The 15,762-nt window shown below is 36.4% G+C and overlaps 1 protein-coding gene across 10 annotated transcripts in view; it reads right to left on the reverse strand.

Moving 5' to 3' along the window:
* Nucleotides 1-15,762, reverse strand: part of ASAP1 (ArfGAP with SH3 domain, ankyrin repeat and PH domain 1) — a 186,311-nt gene that overhangs the window by 22,753 nt on the left and 147,796 nt on the right. For all 10 annotated transcript variants that reach the window (XM_068933309.1, XM_068933308.1, XM_068933313.1 and 7 more), the window contains 7 exons: nucleotides 15,242-15,333; nucleotides 14,276-14,462; nucleotides 12,821-12,906; nucleotides 11,011-11,126; nucleotides 8,653-8,720; nucleotides 5,967-6,074; nucleotides 4,390-4,618 (listed from right to left, as the gene is read on the reverse strand). In XM_068933309.1, coding sequence (XP_068789410.1) covers nucleotides 4,390-4,618; nucleotides 5,967-6,074; nucleotides 8,653-8,720; nucleotides 11,011-11,126; nucleotides 12,821-12,906; nucleotides 14,276-14,462; nucleotides 15,242-15,333 — 886 coding nt within the window. The remainder of the gene's footprint in view (nucleotides 1-4,389; nucleotides 4,619-5,966; nucleotides 6,075-8,652; nucleotides 8,721-11,010; nucleotides 11,127-12,820; nucleotides 12,907-14,275; nucleotides 14,463-15,241; nucleotides 15,334-15,762) is intronic.

The raw sequence follows: 15,762 nt of genomic DNA on the forward strand, positions 1-15,762 counted from the left end.
AGATTATGTGATACAGTGTCTGCAAGAGCAATAGCCTGGAATTGCAAAGGAGGTGCCTTCTGGTTTTACGTACCTAACGTCAGAGTTGTGGAAGAGCGTATAAAATCTGTAAACTTATCTGTATTTGAGCTCCAAGGTGAACTCCATGACATAACATTGACCAAACTGACCCCCTGCCCTTCACGTTCATTTCTTTTGTGATGGACATAGGAAAAAGCACTGGAGATCAACTAGCTTTCAGCTAAAATTAAGAACAACTGCTTTAGATTTACCTAACGCTTCTACAAAACCAGGAACTATAGTTAGCAATATTGCCCTCACTGTGGGTTTGCAGTTAAGCTTGTGCAAACATTATTCAAGCTACTGTGCTGAGTCATATAACTACTTCACCGCTTTTTTTTTTTTTTTGAAAACCTTCCGTAAAACAAGCAGAAGACCTAGTAGATGTCTGAAGCCATAATGCAAATGTAATCTTGAAAAAGATGATTTTCAGTATGCCACACACACACTGAAGACTTGACTGACAACACAAGTAAGTTGAACCTAAATAAAGTTAGATAAGCTACTGGAAAAAAAAGCATAGCTGTGGTGGTTTATGAAGCTACTATACTCTGCTTTTCATTCTGCCTATTAGGATTAACAAAAATTACAGTAGGGATGTACCCACAAATGAGCTGCTTCAGTGCAGAACACATTGTCTTATCCTAAACTCATGACGAATATTGGCTACCTCAGACTTTGCACAGCAACAGCTGAAGTGCAGGCACATCTGACACGCTGCTGCTGCAGGAACCTTCACCTCAGAACCGACAGTAAACACTTAAGGAGTACCAATAACTAAAAAAAACCAAACAAACAAAAAAAAAAAAACCACACCACATAGCTCTCTGCTTTCTGAATGTAAATAAAACCAGAAGTAATCTCATTCCAGCACTTTGAAATATTTTGAAACGTTATCCAGTGAGCAAATCTGGACTTCTGCTGAAGTGATGTATGACTGAACTCAAAGAATTCCAGTACATACACAATTATAAATCCAGCCATACAATTTTAATAATGAATTGAACATTCTTAGACACTAAACCCACCAAAAACCATGGGCAAGAGGGGTGTTCATTACATAAACTGCTTTAAACTTACCTTCTCTCCCCAACACAAAGCTCAGACTCGATGGCTTCCACTCCACTGTGACATCTCAGCAAACACCATGGAACCTTGCTACCAAGGAACTTCACTGGCGAATGAAGCCAGTTTACAGAGGGCTAAAGGGAATTGTTTTTGTTTAAATATACAACATGTTTTGGAAAAGATTTACTATCTGTATGTCCCAAAAGATATAAAATATTATGAAAATAGTTAAAATCTCTGCCTCTCTCTAAAATAAGGATCCCTCCACCTATCCCCCCACTACAGACTGACTCTGTACTCTAGCAGGGTCCCATGGTATCTGTTGGGGCCTCACAGCAGAGCAGCGGTAAAGATCAGATTACACTTGGGGACAGAAAGTGAGTTTAAATTTAGTTATAGATTGAATTTGATCTTCTTACTCCTTGCTCTTTAGGAAATTTAGTACAGAATATAATCCTATGTTTTCAGGTTGCCTTAAATCAAAAAGCTCTCAAAATGAACGTTTCTAACAGGAAAAGAATTTCATAAGCCACCTCGTATGTTAACTTTGACGCAAAGCATATGCTCTGTTACCAATGATCAAGAGAGCACACCAAATTTTTAAGATTTTTTTTCCAGAAACAAAATCATCTCAGACTTTTTCAAAATTAACATCTGTCACCAGTGTCTTAAGGAAGGGGGCAGGGCTGCTGCTTTTCAACACTCTTGTTGAAAGAGATGGCAAGAAGCAGCACCGTTTATAATAAAACGCAAAAGCATCTATAGCGACAACCATACGGACTTTTCCATGCTCATGGCTCTTCTCAGGATTTGCCACTTTGTTCCCCTGTCCTTTGGAGTCTGTTAAACTATGCCTGCAATCAGAGATAGTATAGATATCTACAATGTAACGGATGATTCTAAAATTGATTAAATACTTGGCAATGTCATCAACTCAAAATACAGCATCAGTAGCAGACTGTAAAATTTTGGCATTTTTGAGGCAGAGAAACCTAGTTACTTAAATTTAACAACAGTTCCATTCAACCTCTCACTCAGACTTGTACTGTGACTCTGACATTTTCTACTCTGATGTAGCAGTTACATTACTGTTATCATGAAAAGGCAATGTTTCTCCATATTCTGTAAGAATATCTTAATTATATTGTTGCAATATAAATAAGGATTTCTTACGCTTAATCCTTGAAATAAAAACACAAGAAAAAGAATTCAGCATATTATTTCTTTCCAAGTAGCTTTGGTGTAGTGTTGATTCACTCACCTGGAAAACAACCTGCAGAAACACCTAAGGAAATACTTAGCATTTCTGAAACCTGAACACATATTTAGAACGAAACATATATATATATATATATATATATATATATATATATATTCCCCTTTCTGGAGAAAGGCAATTTTCTGAATAAGTCTGTATGAGAACTACAGTATACAATGACAAAAAATTATTTTCTTTTTTGATCCACTGAAAGCTGACAACATACTGAATACTGTACACATGGATGCAAATACAAGCTCCTTACTCTTGTTAAGGAAACAGGCTTCATATTTAGTTCCCAACGCTTGTAACTCTTATATGATGAAAAAAAAGTTAGGTTAGACTGAAGGAACACGTAAACCAGTATCCTGCTTCTGACGACAGTCAATCGGTAGCTGATGGTTACATAGAGCATGAGTATAAAATAAGGAAAAAAAAGACGGGGGGAGGGGAGAAGGCATGGAAAAGGTTAAAATCTTCTAATGCCTTCAGGAAAAATCAAGACAGCACAGTCACAATCAGCATGAATGAGTCCCCAGTGAAAGCAATATTAAAAAAACCTCCCTCAGATTATCAAATCTCATGTGAAAAAATGTACACATCTTTGCCAAATTGCTTTTTCTCTTAACGTGCAACAAGCCTGTTTGTTCAAACAGAGTCCAGGGACTGTAATGTTCCCAGTACATGACTAAGATCAATGGTGGAACAGTTATTAAGCATAGCCTCTAAATCATGTAACAGCAGACATCTGATGTCAACAGACTCTGTTCTGTCCCTTTTTATCTTTCACATCTCACTGAGAGCTTTTATTTGAAAACAAAGTTAACTAGAAGTTGAAGAAACGAAATATGAAGTTATAGCAGCGATAACAAAAGGGAGCAGACTGGACACAAGCACCGAAGCCTTAAACTACTCTGTAGCCTTGATGAGAACTGAAGTTTTCTCTAGCAAGCCTATCGTAGAAACACAATTTGGCTACTTCTAAATTAAATAAGTAAAAAAGGGACTTTTTTGTCCTAAGATTAGACTTGCACAAATTAGAGTAAAGTTACAGGTTCTGTTCAGCAAGTATGTCCTCTACACTTGAGGTTTAGAGCTATTTAGGTTTCAGAATCCTTACCTGCTAAACCTGCAACAATAAACCTCTTAGGAAAGTAAGTTCTCTGCCCATTCAAACGCTACCACCAACAGTGTCACTAGTATTAATCACAGAAGAAAAAGCATCTGCTCCATTTGGACTGAATGTAGATGGCAAATATGATCCAACTATGGCACGAGCCTTCCTTATGGACCACAGTACAAGAACAAAATGGTTATTTCACTCACGACCAGGTGTCTTTCAACGTAGATCTTCAGCCCCTAAGTGACTTATTAACCATTGGCAGTTAGCTTAGTATTTCCTCCGCAGCTCTTTATACCTTGCTCCCACCACCTTCCCTCAAAGTGGAAGGGGAGCATTCTTGACGCACTGAGAGGGAAGGGGACTTTAATACCAACATGCTTAGCTCTTCACTGGTCGTTCTGGTGTTCTTCTTTTTCCACTGCACAGAGAAGGAGTCTTCCTGCACCTCCTTTCCTTCAAAGCTTTGTTTCTTCGCCCTCTCTGCCAGACACTACACAGTACATCATCCTACAGCACTATCCAGCAGTGATTTACTTTTTTTTTTTTTAAAAAACACTTGTGTTCTTGTGATAACTGATTAAAAACGCTTCTGCAAAATATGAACAGAATTTCTATAGAAAATGAATCAACTTTTATTTAGCAGAGGGTTTGTTACTCTTACTTTTTATCTATCCACGAATACTGTTATAAATATGAATCCACTACAAAGTTTTTCCTTTTTTGACTTTTAAGAATATTCATTGAACCATACCAAATATTAACATAACGAGGAGAAAAAAAAAGCACTTTGTACCTTGAAAAAACGTAAAGTATCTGGTTTAAGAAGGGACAACGACGGAAAAAATACTGCTGTGCAAGAGTAGTCTGAGGACAGACTTACCTTTGCCAGCATTTCTAGGAGGGAGAGGAGGCGCATCTGCAGTTGGAGAGGTTGGGGAATCTGTACTTGTAGAAGCAAAAATCTGATTGGTGAAAGCTCCATAGGAGAGTCTTTGCTTGTCTCTAGGGGTGCTAAATCCAGGAAGAGTCATTTTGTCTTGGGGAGAAATACTAGAAGAGTGACAAAAACTTTGGGGTCTTGGAGTTCTTTCTTTTTTGATAGGACTAGGCTGAGAATAGAAAAAAAATATACATTATACAGCTGTCTACATATTAAATATAGTTAACATGTTTGGGAAATAATATAATAGAACATATTCTAGCAGACATGAGCATAGCTTTTTCCTTTATTGGATAAATAAGCTTATATTCTTCTTTCTCAGACATGCAACCTGAAAGATGCTCTCCTCTGTAACTGAAAATTAAAGATCATACCATAAACAAACATGCACATAAAGTCAGATTTATCTTTAAAGCAGTACATACATGCTAATAATATACTGAATAATGTACTAAAAAGTCTAATAATTTTTTTAGACTGTAAGCGTAATCTTCAGTTCAACCAGCACTTTAATCAGTTATCCCCAAAGACCAAATATATGATCCCACTGATACATTTTAAAAATGAAAGAACTACTACTTTGACACATTGGTTTTATTTGTTTACTGGACAAGCAATATGTTCAGTGGTACAGCTGTTCTTTTAAAGGCATATAATTCTTTTTGCAGAAATTTTGCACACCAATCATTAATAGCTGTGCAGGTCTTTTGACTGTGCAGGCAGTCATCAACAGCTGTATATACAGCTCCACCATCTGCTTCATTGCAGCTCTGGTTCAGGCAGGCCTACCGTAGCATTAGTCAATCTCATGCGGCTCCTTGCAGAGATACTACTGTGCTTAAAGATACGCGGATTATTTGGGTGTCTGAATTACCCAGTCTCCAGCGTTACAGAAAGTGAAAAGGTGATCACATTTCTTCCTTCCACATACTTATAAAAGAGGAAAGGTGTATCCCCATTTTATTACAGAAACCGAGCAGAGTAATTAACTGACTTCCTAAAGTAGGACACTGACCCCAATTTTTCCATGTGTTAGGGCAGCCGTTATCCCATGCCCTCAAGACTGGTCTTTTCATTACTCCTTTTTTCAGGAATAAACTGCACAGCACAGTCTTTGAAAAATAAACGGAGTTACCGAATCAACAACTAAGTTTTAATTACATTTGTGGAAGAACTAAGGATGAAAGTTGTGGACGTCGTCCAGCTAGAAATTTACAATCCAAAATTGGTAGGGGAGAAAACGACACAAAGACAAGACATCTACATTTAGTTATTTACATTAAACTGTATGCCTTCTCAAAGCAAAACTTCCGAAACTCAAGTCTAAAATAACTAGGTTGGCAGAGTCTATTCAGAAAGCACTGCGGCAATCCTTAATAAAGGCTTTAAAATCATCATTTTTTTCAAAGTCTGCTAGAAAAAAGGTAAGCTAAATTAGGTCCCAATAATTTCCATTCATTTCCGTAAAACAGAAACCGACAGCTTTTCGCAAAGCCGTATCAGTAATTCAGGTTTACCTTATCGTCTAAGTCATCATCACTTTCATCAATTTCTTCCTGACGAAGGTTCCACTCGTACTCTACGTGGACATGAGGATTTAGCTTTCCTGCCTTGGCTTGAGAAAGCTGGGAGGGGAGAAAACAAACAAAAAACAAAAACCAACTCTTACTAAAAACACTTTCTGTTCCTTCAGCATTCACGCATTTAATTTTGCGGAAGAAAGCCCTGAATAGAAATTTTTACAGTTTTAAAACTTGACCAGACATTAAATACTTTCAGAGCCATCAGACAAACCTCCTCTTTTTTCTTAGTTTAAGATTTTATTTGGGGTATATAAGAATAAAGGCCAGAAAGGCAGATTTTCTGCACAGAATTATAAATTCTCAGGCTTTTTTAAAATTATTTTTTCCTTTTTTCTTCCGCCCCCCCCTTTTTTTTTTCTTCAAGCATCGAATTATCCAAATAGCTAAATTTTTGATGTTCATTTCACCACAGAATTATTGGTAAAATCTATTTATTTATAAATGTTGGTACATACAACTATTACCCCCCCCAAAATCACTATCCTTATGTTGGAGTGACAAAAAAGAAAATGATCCTTTATTTAAATATTTAAGTGTTTTTTCCTCCCCTATCAGTGGATCAGGCTAATAATATGATGCACAGAATTCCTCTAAATTTCCGGTCTGCATAATGTATTTGCATTCTTTAAAAAACTACTACTTCTGCAACCATCAGCAAAAAGAGAAAACTGCAGTTCACTAATTCTTAGAAGTGACAAGTTCTCCATTTCAATACTCAGAACCCCCATCATTCTTTATTCCTTCACATCCTTTAAAATAATACACTGCTTGGCAATCGTTGATTCAGGAGAGCCTGTGACCACACCAGATCATCCCTAAATAAGATTGGGAAGAGATTAAAAAAAAAAAAAAGTATTTTCAACCTGCTAGTATTAATGCACCAAATTTAGTTGAAATTGAATGGAATTATACAGTTAAAACTCCAAGTTATAAAACAGAAATTACCTCAGTACATCTACTACACCGCAAGCATTTAGATATTTATTTTCTACATTTTTGTGCCCATTTTTCATGCGCTCACTCATATTTCTTTCTTAGTCTTAGCCTCATCTCATTGCCACTTTTAAGAAAAATACAAAAATAGTTTTCTTCTTCAAAAATGAAAAGTTTAGAAAAAGGCATAAAACATTCTGTTATAATTAACTGAAAATTCGAGTCAGAGGTATTCACAGAACTTCAATTGCAGTAACTGAAATGATTAACTGCTAGATATGCTCATTGAAAACACCTAAGTTTTTTTTGTTTGTTCTTAAACACAATCAACTGGTCCACACTAATGGCAGGTATTACTTAATAAAGTATATATCACAAAGAAAAAAGTAATCTATTCCAATCGTGCTGTATAAAAGCTGTTCTTCAGCTGACAGAGTACTCAAAACCTTGGAAAAAGCACTAGCTCTGCAGACACGGAAGTACTGAAGTCAGTGAGAGTACAAACTTATCAACCACAGCAAAGCATTAACTTGCATCCCCAGAAATAAGGAAAACGATTCTGACTTTGGAAGGAAAAGATCTCTCGATAGTGCTATATTTCATTATTACATGTCAAGAACTTTTAGTTATGAAACAAAAGATACAAAATTACCAGCTGCAGAGAAGGAGTAAATTTCCTTCTCCTTGGACTGTCAAAATGAGGGAGAAAAAACTTCTGAGAAACAGAATCAAGATGCAAGTGACTACTGTTTTGTAGTTTGTCCTGTATGTGAAACTGTACAGCTTAACCTCCTTAGTCCACTGACGGCACTTGAAAACTCATTTGCTTACTAAATGCATGTTGGTCAAGCATCTTAGAGGGCTAAGCACAAACAAGCTTGCTGCTCTGATGCAGAATCTCTTGGACTCTTGGACTTCTGCTTCAGTAGAATACCTGGGAAAATGCCTTAGCCCCGATACCTTTATTTCTCAAACTCCAGCAAGTTTCTGTCTGGTGACACCACTCATACACTCTGGAGATTCCAGAATAATTTTGTCCTGGCCGCGACCAATAAAGGGAACAAAAATCCCAAAGATATTAGCGTTTAACATTTTTGCTACCCTAACTTCCAGACATACACTTCAGCTTGTTTGTTCACTACAATTTTGCTCCTTTCTTCTTTAAGGAGGTTTAATTTTGTTTCAGTTCTCCTTGTCAGGAGATTTTCAGGATCTCTGAACTGTCTAACTGTCCCAGCAAACAAGCTAGGAAAAGCCAAAGTAGGAAAGGCCAAGCAAAGATCCAGACCTGCAAGTTGTTGATAGGTTTAATATTTTGGAGGTTGATTGGTGCTCCTGACAGAAATGTCTATAAGCAGAACTTCTGAGTTGAAGAAATCCAACTTCTTAGATGCAGTAACTGATTTTAAGACGCATACCCAACCCCTAAAATTGAAGGGCTGCAAATAGGCTGGTTAAAATAGCTAAGCATTTACAGTAGGAAATAAACTCTTCTGCTCAGGCTGTTATAAAGAAAATGACTACAGTGTACTGAAGTTAAAAAATAGCCATCTGTGGTAGGGCCTTTAGACCAGCCTACAGACAGCTGAGAGTGATATCAAGCGTGAGATATAGCAGTAAAGGATATTCTACATAGATCATATCTTTAAAGAAGTAAGCTTCCTTTTTTATTTTTTTTTTTCCTTACCAGTTCTTCACATTGGACAGCTTTCAGTCTTTTTGCTGTGTCTAGAGCCGTCTCTCCAGCTTGGTTTACTACAAAAGTGGTAAAAAACAGGGTATATCTTTGAGATGTGTAAAGAATCATTAAGTTTCACTATTTTAGCACAGTAACTTCTAAAAGTGATTAAAAATGTCTATTTACTCTATATCAGCTGCAGCTCTTTAAGATTCCACTCTAAGTGCTCATGCACTTCATGTACCATCAGGCTCTTTCTGAACAGCAGCATCTGTTGGGACAGTCCCCACATCCCTCCTAACCATCCTAGCAGAGAATATACAGAAACGCAGTCATTTCAACCTCTGCGCAACTCCTTTGCCAGTAAAACTCTTACACAAATAAGCAGAAAAAGCAAGCAGACAGGGCAAGATAGCTTAGAAGAGAAAACTATTCCGAGATGAAAAGAAAAAAATGCAAATATTGGTCCAAATACTTTTTGCTCTAAGTGACTGATACATAACTGTCTGGAGCCTGAATCTGAAGACAGAAGTCCTAGTCTAAGATGATATTTGAATAGGAATTATTTACATGCTTCCTAGTTGTTTTTTTTTCCTTCTGAAAGCTACAAAATTTCTTAGATTTCAAAATAATGCCCAAACAGATGATGATCTGAGCCCTCGAGAAAGTCTCCCAAAACAATATCTAATATGATCCTTCCTAGATATTCAGTAGCAAGTCTTAAAAAAATCCCCTCTAAAATCTTATGTGGACAAATTCTAGGTAAAGATTATTCTTACAGTATTTCTGTAAATACCATGGAGTTGGACCATAGTATGTTCTACCCCATAGCCTGGTTGTAAAGCTTTTCTCTGACTGGACCCTGAAAACAGTCAAACTAGCCTGAGGTTTCACAAGCAACCACATCTGTGTAATCTTATATATAGAATATCAGTCATGAATTCTAAAAAATATGAAACAGCCACCTAGGAAGGCCAGTTTCAATACCTATCATTCAAAGACGGTTTCTATGAATCTAAAGATCTCTGGAAGGAAGGAAGGCACCTTATGGAAAGGCATAACTGAGGTGAATGAGAACTTCTAATATTAATATAATATTCATTAATTCAAATTAAAAAATAGACTGCTTAGGAGACTACATAAATTCCATACTTTTAGTCTGTAAGTATAAACGTGATGGTTTGAGGCCTGAAGAAGATATGCAGCTCCTATGTGAAATCTCACGAAAGAAACAGTAGCTCAGAAACGTAAGATCATTCTTATATCAACCACTTAGTAAAGAGTTCAAAAGACGGACCAATAGACTTTCTTAAGCTTGTTCAATTAGTTTTTCTATTTTACTAAATAGGGATATATCTATTAAAAAAAGAAAAATAAAAAGTCACATCAAATTTTTTGACCTGATAGTGTTACAACATCCTAGTGTTCTAAGGATGTATGGAAAAGCCAAGGAAATCAATGACCTTTACCACTGAGTTATGAACCTAATCTTATGCACCAGTTTGCAGACCGGGGAGGTGGAAGATGATGACAGAAAAGAGGAGAAAGGGAGAAGTAAAAGTCCACACACTTCCACTTGCACAAAACTGTTTAGAAAGCTTCCTTCCCATAGCAACAACTGGGAGAATCCAAATCTGTATACAGATATGACAGGTAGCTCCTGAGCCTCATGAGTTGGACCTCAAGGGACACGTTCCTAACTGTCTTGATGTGGCAGGAAAGGAGAAAGTCTAGTTAATTGCAGATTACAAAAAAATGTGACGAAACATACAGAGATGCCAATTTTAATGAGAGGAAAATGACTGATGCAGAGACAGCAAGTGATATATCTCACAGGAGGACAGCAAACAGAAGGAAAGAAGCTGAGAAAGCCAGTCCTTCCCCTATCAACCACAGCGGTGGCTAGCACATCCTGGGTGAAGCCACAATGCTAACTAACATTAATATTAAAGAAAGAATTAACCCTTGTGTACACGAAGCTCACATGCATCTAGAGTGGAATTAATGTGAGTGGTCACTTGAAGCATTTTAACATACAAGCATTACGTGAATCTTACAATAAAAACAAAATGTGTCAGAAATAAAACGCTGTAGAAAACCAGGAAATATCAGAAGCATTTCATATTAAAAGACAGTAGTGACAAAAGTTTTCTAAGAATTTGAGTTTAATTTTTTTAACTGAATGCTTCCTATAGGCTTGTTAGTGGGAAATTTAGATCACCTTTCTAACAGAGTTTCTAAAACAGATTTTATTTTTCCTTAGAAACACACTCAATGTGACATAAATAAAAATGGTTAACAAAAAAATCAAAAGAAATGTTAGGAAACCTTAATTTCCCCTATTATTTCATTAAATAATGAGCTTACCCAGATCAATAGTTGGCTTCCCCCTCAAAAGCAATTTCAAACACTCAGGTTTATTATACATACTGCAGTAGTGTAGAACCGTATTACCCAATGCTGTTTGCTTATCCAGGTTTCCACTAAACACAAAGGAAAGAAAAACAACCGAGAGAAGTATTGTATGCTGCGCTATTCATTCCAGATCATACTAGATCTGGATCCCTATCAATAATAAATATTTACAGTAATACATAAATACAATAGTGGACAAGTATAAAGTAGGCAGCTAATGTATTTCAATCAGACAGGGTACCTATTACTTCCCAAGACTATTAGGAATTATGGTTCCAAGCATATTGCTGGAAATCCCTGAACAGTGGTTGAAAAAAGACTGAGTATCTACAGACATTCATTCAAAAGAATTAACGCAGATTCAGACCTAACCCTTTGCAAGGTCATTCTAGTTGCTCTCCACCTGCCACTCAGCATATTCATGGAATATGTTCCTTTCTTTTTCAAACGGGCTAAATTAGTCAAATAAAAATATCTGAAGAAACATTTTCACACAGTTAGAATAGGCTAAAAAACCTGCACATGCAAGGAACTATGAGGAGGGGCCCTGCGAAGATGCACGAAAGGCGGTCATAAGAAGGCTACACACTGAGTTAGGAAAAGATGAGCTGTGCAAAGTAGCTCACAGGGCTTTTAAAAAACGTACTTCCTTAAATTTTCAGCTTCTAAATCAAGGATCTTTAAAAAAAAAAAAAAAGTTGCTGACTTGTATCTAGGTCAATATAATACATTTATGTAAGTGAAAAGAACAGCTTTTTTTTCTGCTCACTATTATTCATACTGAACATCAAGCATATATAAAAGGCAAAGAGCATTTTACTATAAACGTGCTCTTAAATTTGAGCTTGAGACAAGACCAAACTTCCTCTCCAACGCTGCTTACGCACCATACTCCGCAAACTATCAGAAAGAGGAAGGAAAAACAAGTATCCACTGACTGCATTTCAGTAGCAAGCATGACTTCACATGCTCAGAGTGAGAGAAAGAGAGCGGGCAAACTCCTCAAACCAAAGGCCCTCCCCCAACTCAAGCTGGTTGTGATGAATCTTCCGGGTTTCTCCTGACCCTTCTCTCTCACTGTTCTGTTAAAAGTTGCCGTTTGACAATGCAAGTGATTGCTGCTTCTTTCACTTAATAGCATACTACAGCAATGGACTGGAATCCATCTCACGTAAACGTCACCTATATGGTGACATATGTAAAAAGTAATGTACCGTTACATCATTTGATTTTTTTTTTTAAAGAAAATATTTTCATCAAGTTTTCCTACTTCTATGAATGCAACTCTTGGCTACAAAGATTAGTAGCTTAGTCAAAGAATTAGGTGTTGAAAATTATTAGTTTAAAATAGTAGGCTCTTAGAAACTGTAATATAATTTATGAACTATTCAGACTTCTTTTTCAAAGTCAATCCAACTTTTATCTATTACTTTCGGTGAAAGATTCTTATCTTCCATTCTTATGATTTCTTTCACTCAGTCTGTCCCTATATTTGGAAGAATGCTCTTTTCTCTTATGCTCTGCATAGTTTCTGCCTTCATCCTCTTTTCATATAACTGCTTTTCATGGTTTAATTCTACTCTTCTTTCCCTCTCTTTACTCACTAAAGAGTCATTTAGTACCCTAAAGTTATCAAAACATGATCTTTTGAAACATAGTTAAGGAGAATGATTACAAAGTCCATCCAAAGTACTTCAAGAATCATTCTGAACATCTACCTTTGTCATTCGCAACAACTTAATGAAAAATGAGCAACCCATACCAGTTCTGTACAAGGAAGTCAACCAGATGGAGAGAGGTTTGGTCAGCAGTCCGGACTGCTAAATGAAGTGCTGTTTCACCTGGCTCCTAAACAAAAAAAAAGTTAGATTTTTGCATCTTACTTCTGCAAAGCTTATAATATCAGACTTTCTGCTGAGATAACGTCACTCAATCTTTTAAAATGAATCCTATATTATCTTCCATACATGTAACATATATAGATACTTATATAAAAACATAAAAGCTGTATTAATTTCAAAATTGCAAGAGAGAAACTGAATTAATATCAGATTTTTTTTAATCCTATGGTCAAAAAGGACATCACAGTACATATATTTCAGATTACACACCCTTTTAAGAATTGTGACTTTTAATCAATGTCAGAGAACTTATGTGGGAGGAAACTGCTATAAATGTCCTAACATTTCAATTACAGTTCATACTTTTCTAGATATCACAAACTAATAGCTGAGAACCTTTAAGGAGTTAATTCTATCTGCTACGGGTGACACAAAACCAGAAAGTTTATATTGTAGTTAAGAGAATTTGCAATGCGTCTCCATGTCATGAAATCTGTGATATTGCAAGTGCTTACACTATGTTGAGCTCATACCCTCCACTTGATACAAAGTTTTGCTTTGTCCTCCACTAAATTAATTACTTTGGCAGAACCTGTCAAAAACATTCTCTCTGAGATCTCTCCACTTCAGCAGATTATAACAAAGTTTCACAGATGGGTACAACATTAGTGGGAGAAAACATTGCTGACAGAGTAATTACATAGCATTGTATCTCTATAAAACCAAGTTATGTTACTCTTCAGTAATACTTCTACACGGATGCTTGAGGTAGCCATCTCAAACAAACTAGACTGATTTTCGGAGAAACTGCCACTGGCTTCAGCAGGAACTGCAAGTATTCATACTTTTATGGAGAAAAATCTCTTTTCATGGTTGAGAAAAAAAAAAATCTGTTTTTTTTTTTTAAAATGGTTTGATCACAAGCTGGGAAGGAATCAGATTTACTGTTCCTTCATACAGAATGAAGAGAGACTTACACAGTGTATGCCAACTCCTGCCATTTCAACATGTTGCTTCAGCAACTACTTTAAAGTAGATGTGACACTGCCTATGACAGAGCTGACCCGAGGTTATCAAGTCTCTCTTTAGGCCACTGCAGAGCAGGTGTTTGTCAATATACTACAGTCGCAACCTGGAATGGCCTGTCGTCATACTAGTGCCCTTTCACACTCCTTCCGACTAATCGCTGGCAACAGACACAATCTTCACGTTCTCTCCCCACAAGGACGTCACGTTAGGGAAAGAAAGAAAAGAATATCATTTTCATCTGTTATTTCTGTTCTTTTACCATCTAAGGCAGTAATCCCTCGTACTGGACATTTTACAAATATAGATTACTTAAAATACTCTTGACTTTGTTTACCTGATAAGCTTACCTGTCCAGGCTCTAACAGTGGCTCCATTAGCTCTACCCCCTCTGCATAGACTTGAATTAGTGCAAGTAAATCCCTGGATTTGACAGCCTCAAGTAATTCATTCAGTTTAGCTGCTGCAGATGCACAAGTCTTCCTAGAGAACTTATGATCTACATATTTAGCAGTGATAAATTCTTTACGTGCAGTCCTGTGAGGGTGTGAAAATAGAACTTGGCTTAGAAGTCTTTGAAAAATGGGTCAGTGATTTAAGTTTAAATCACCTTGCCTAAATCAGGAACTCAAAAGTGAAGAGCAAGACTATCAGATAAAGACTATTATTATAATGCATGCTTCTTGCCCAAAATAAGGTACATGTTTAACTATACCTTGTCTTCTCACTACATATGAAAGTTACCCTTACTTTGGAGACCAAAGAAAACCCAAAGCCTGAAACGTGATTTTTCATGGAAACATCTACATGTTAAAAGCATGATAAAACATGATAAAGGAAGAAACATTGAAGCAGACACAGAATAACATAACAAACGTTTTCTGGCAAAACCACATCTGTTATGTGGTCTGTGCATCTTCCACACCAGTGAAAGAAAGAAAACTTGTCACGCTCTCAAGACAGCACTGAAGTTTGCGTCATTTGGTCCAACACCGTTTATCACTTGAGGGCGTACTACCGAAGTGGGAAACATTCAAGGTTCTACAGCACGATCTACAGAAGCCCAAACTTACAGTATCTGAAAACTAACTTTCTCACATTGAAAAGTTGAGGTAGCTAAAGCATGACTACACAGCAAAAGATAAAAACCTAAGAAACGCAACAGTTGGAGGAAAAAAAAACAAAAAAACAAAAACACGCTAGTCTTCTGTCATCTTAGTCCTCTTCTAGCTTGATTATAACTTAAGATTTTTAACATCAACATATGCTTTCCACAGAAAACTTAATATTAAAAAACGTATAGGTTCAAAACTTACATGTCACTTGATGGACTGGGTTTAGGTGAAGGACTAGGTAAATTCCCTTCCATGATATCATTAAAACTATTATTTCCTACATTCTTGGCCAGCTGCAATAAAAAAATAAAAAAATAAAAAGCTATGAGGGTTTTGTTACTGAGGGCAAGTTAAAAACTAGACTATTATCTTAATGCTCGTTTTCCACACTACTAATACAAGACAATACAAAAAACTGTAAAACAAAAGTACAATATATATTTAAATGTAAAGGAATTTAAGAACTTTTTAAAATGTGAGCCCTACCATCCTAACACTTGTTATAAAATAAGCTTCGCTGTCATGCCAATTATTTATTTTTCAAAATACTCTGCCTCAGCTATAAAAATAGAATGAGGAACTAGCAGCCCGAACATTGAAACAGCGCTGGTACACTAGTCAGGAAACTATTTTTGTATCAGGTGTTCAGATGTGCTAGAAATTCTTGCTTAGTAAAATCTGATTTAAATGAATAGTAATTTTATGAACAAAAAGATTGCCAA

Source organism: Struthio camelus, chromosome 2, assembly GCF_040807025.1.
Source record: "Struthio camelus isolate bStrCam1 chromosome 2, bStrCam1.hap1, whole genome shotgun sequence".
Taxonomy (NCBI): Eukaryota; Metazoa; Chordata; class Aves; order Struthioniformes; family Struthionidae; genus Struthio; species Struthio camelus.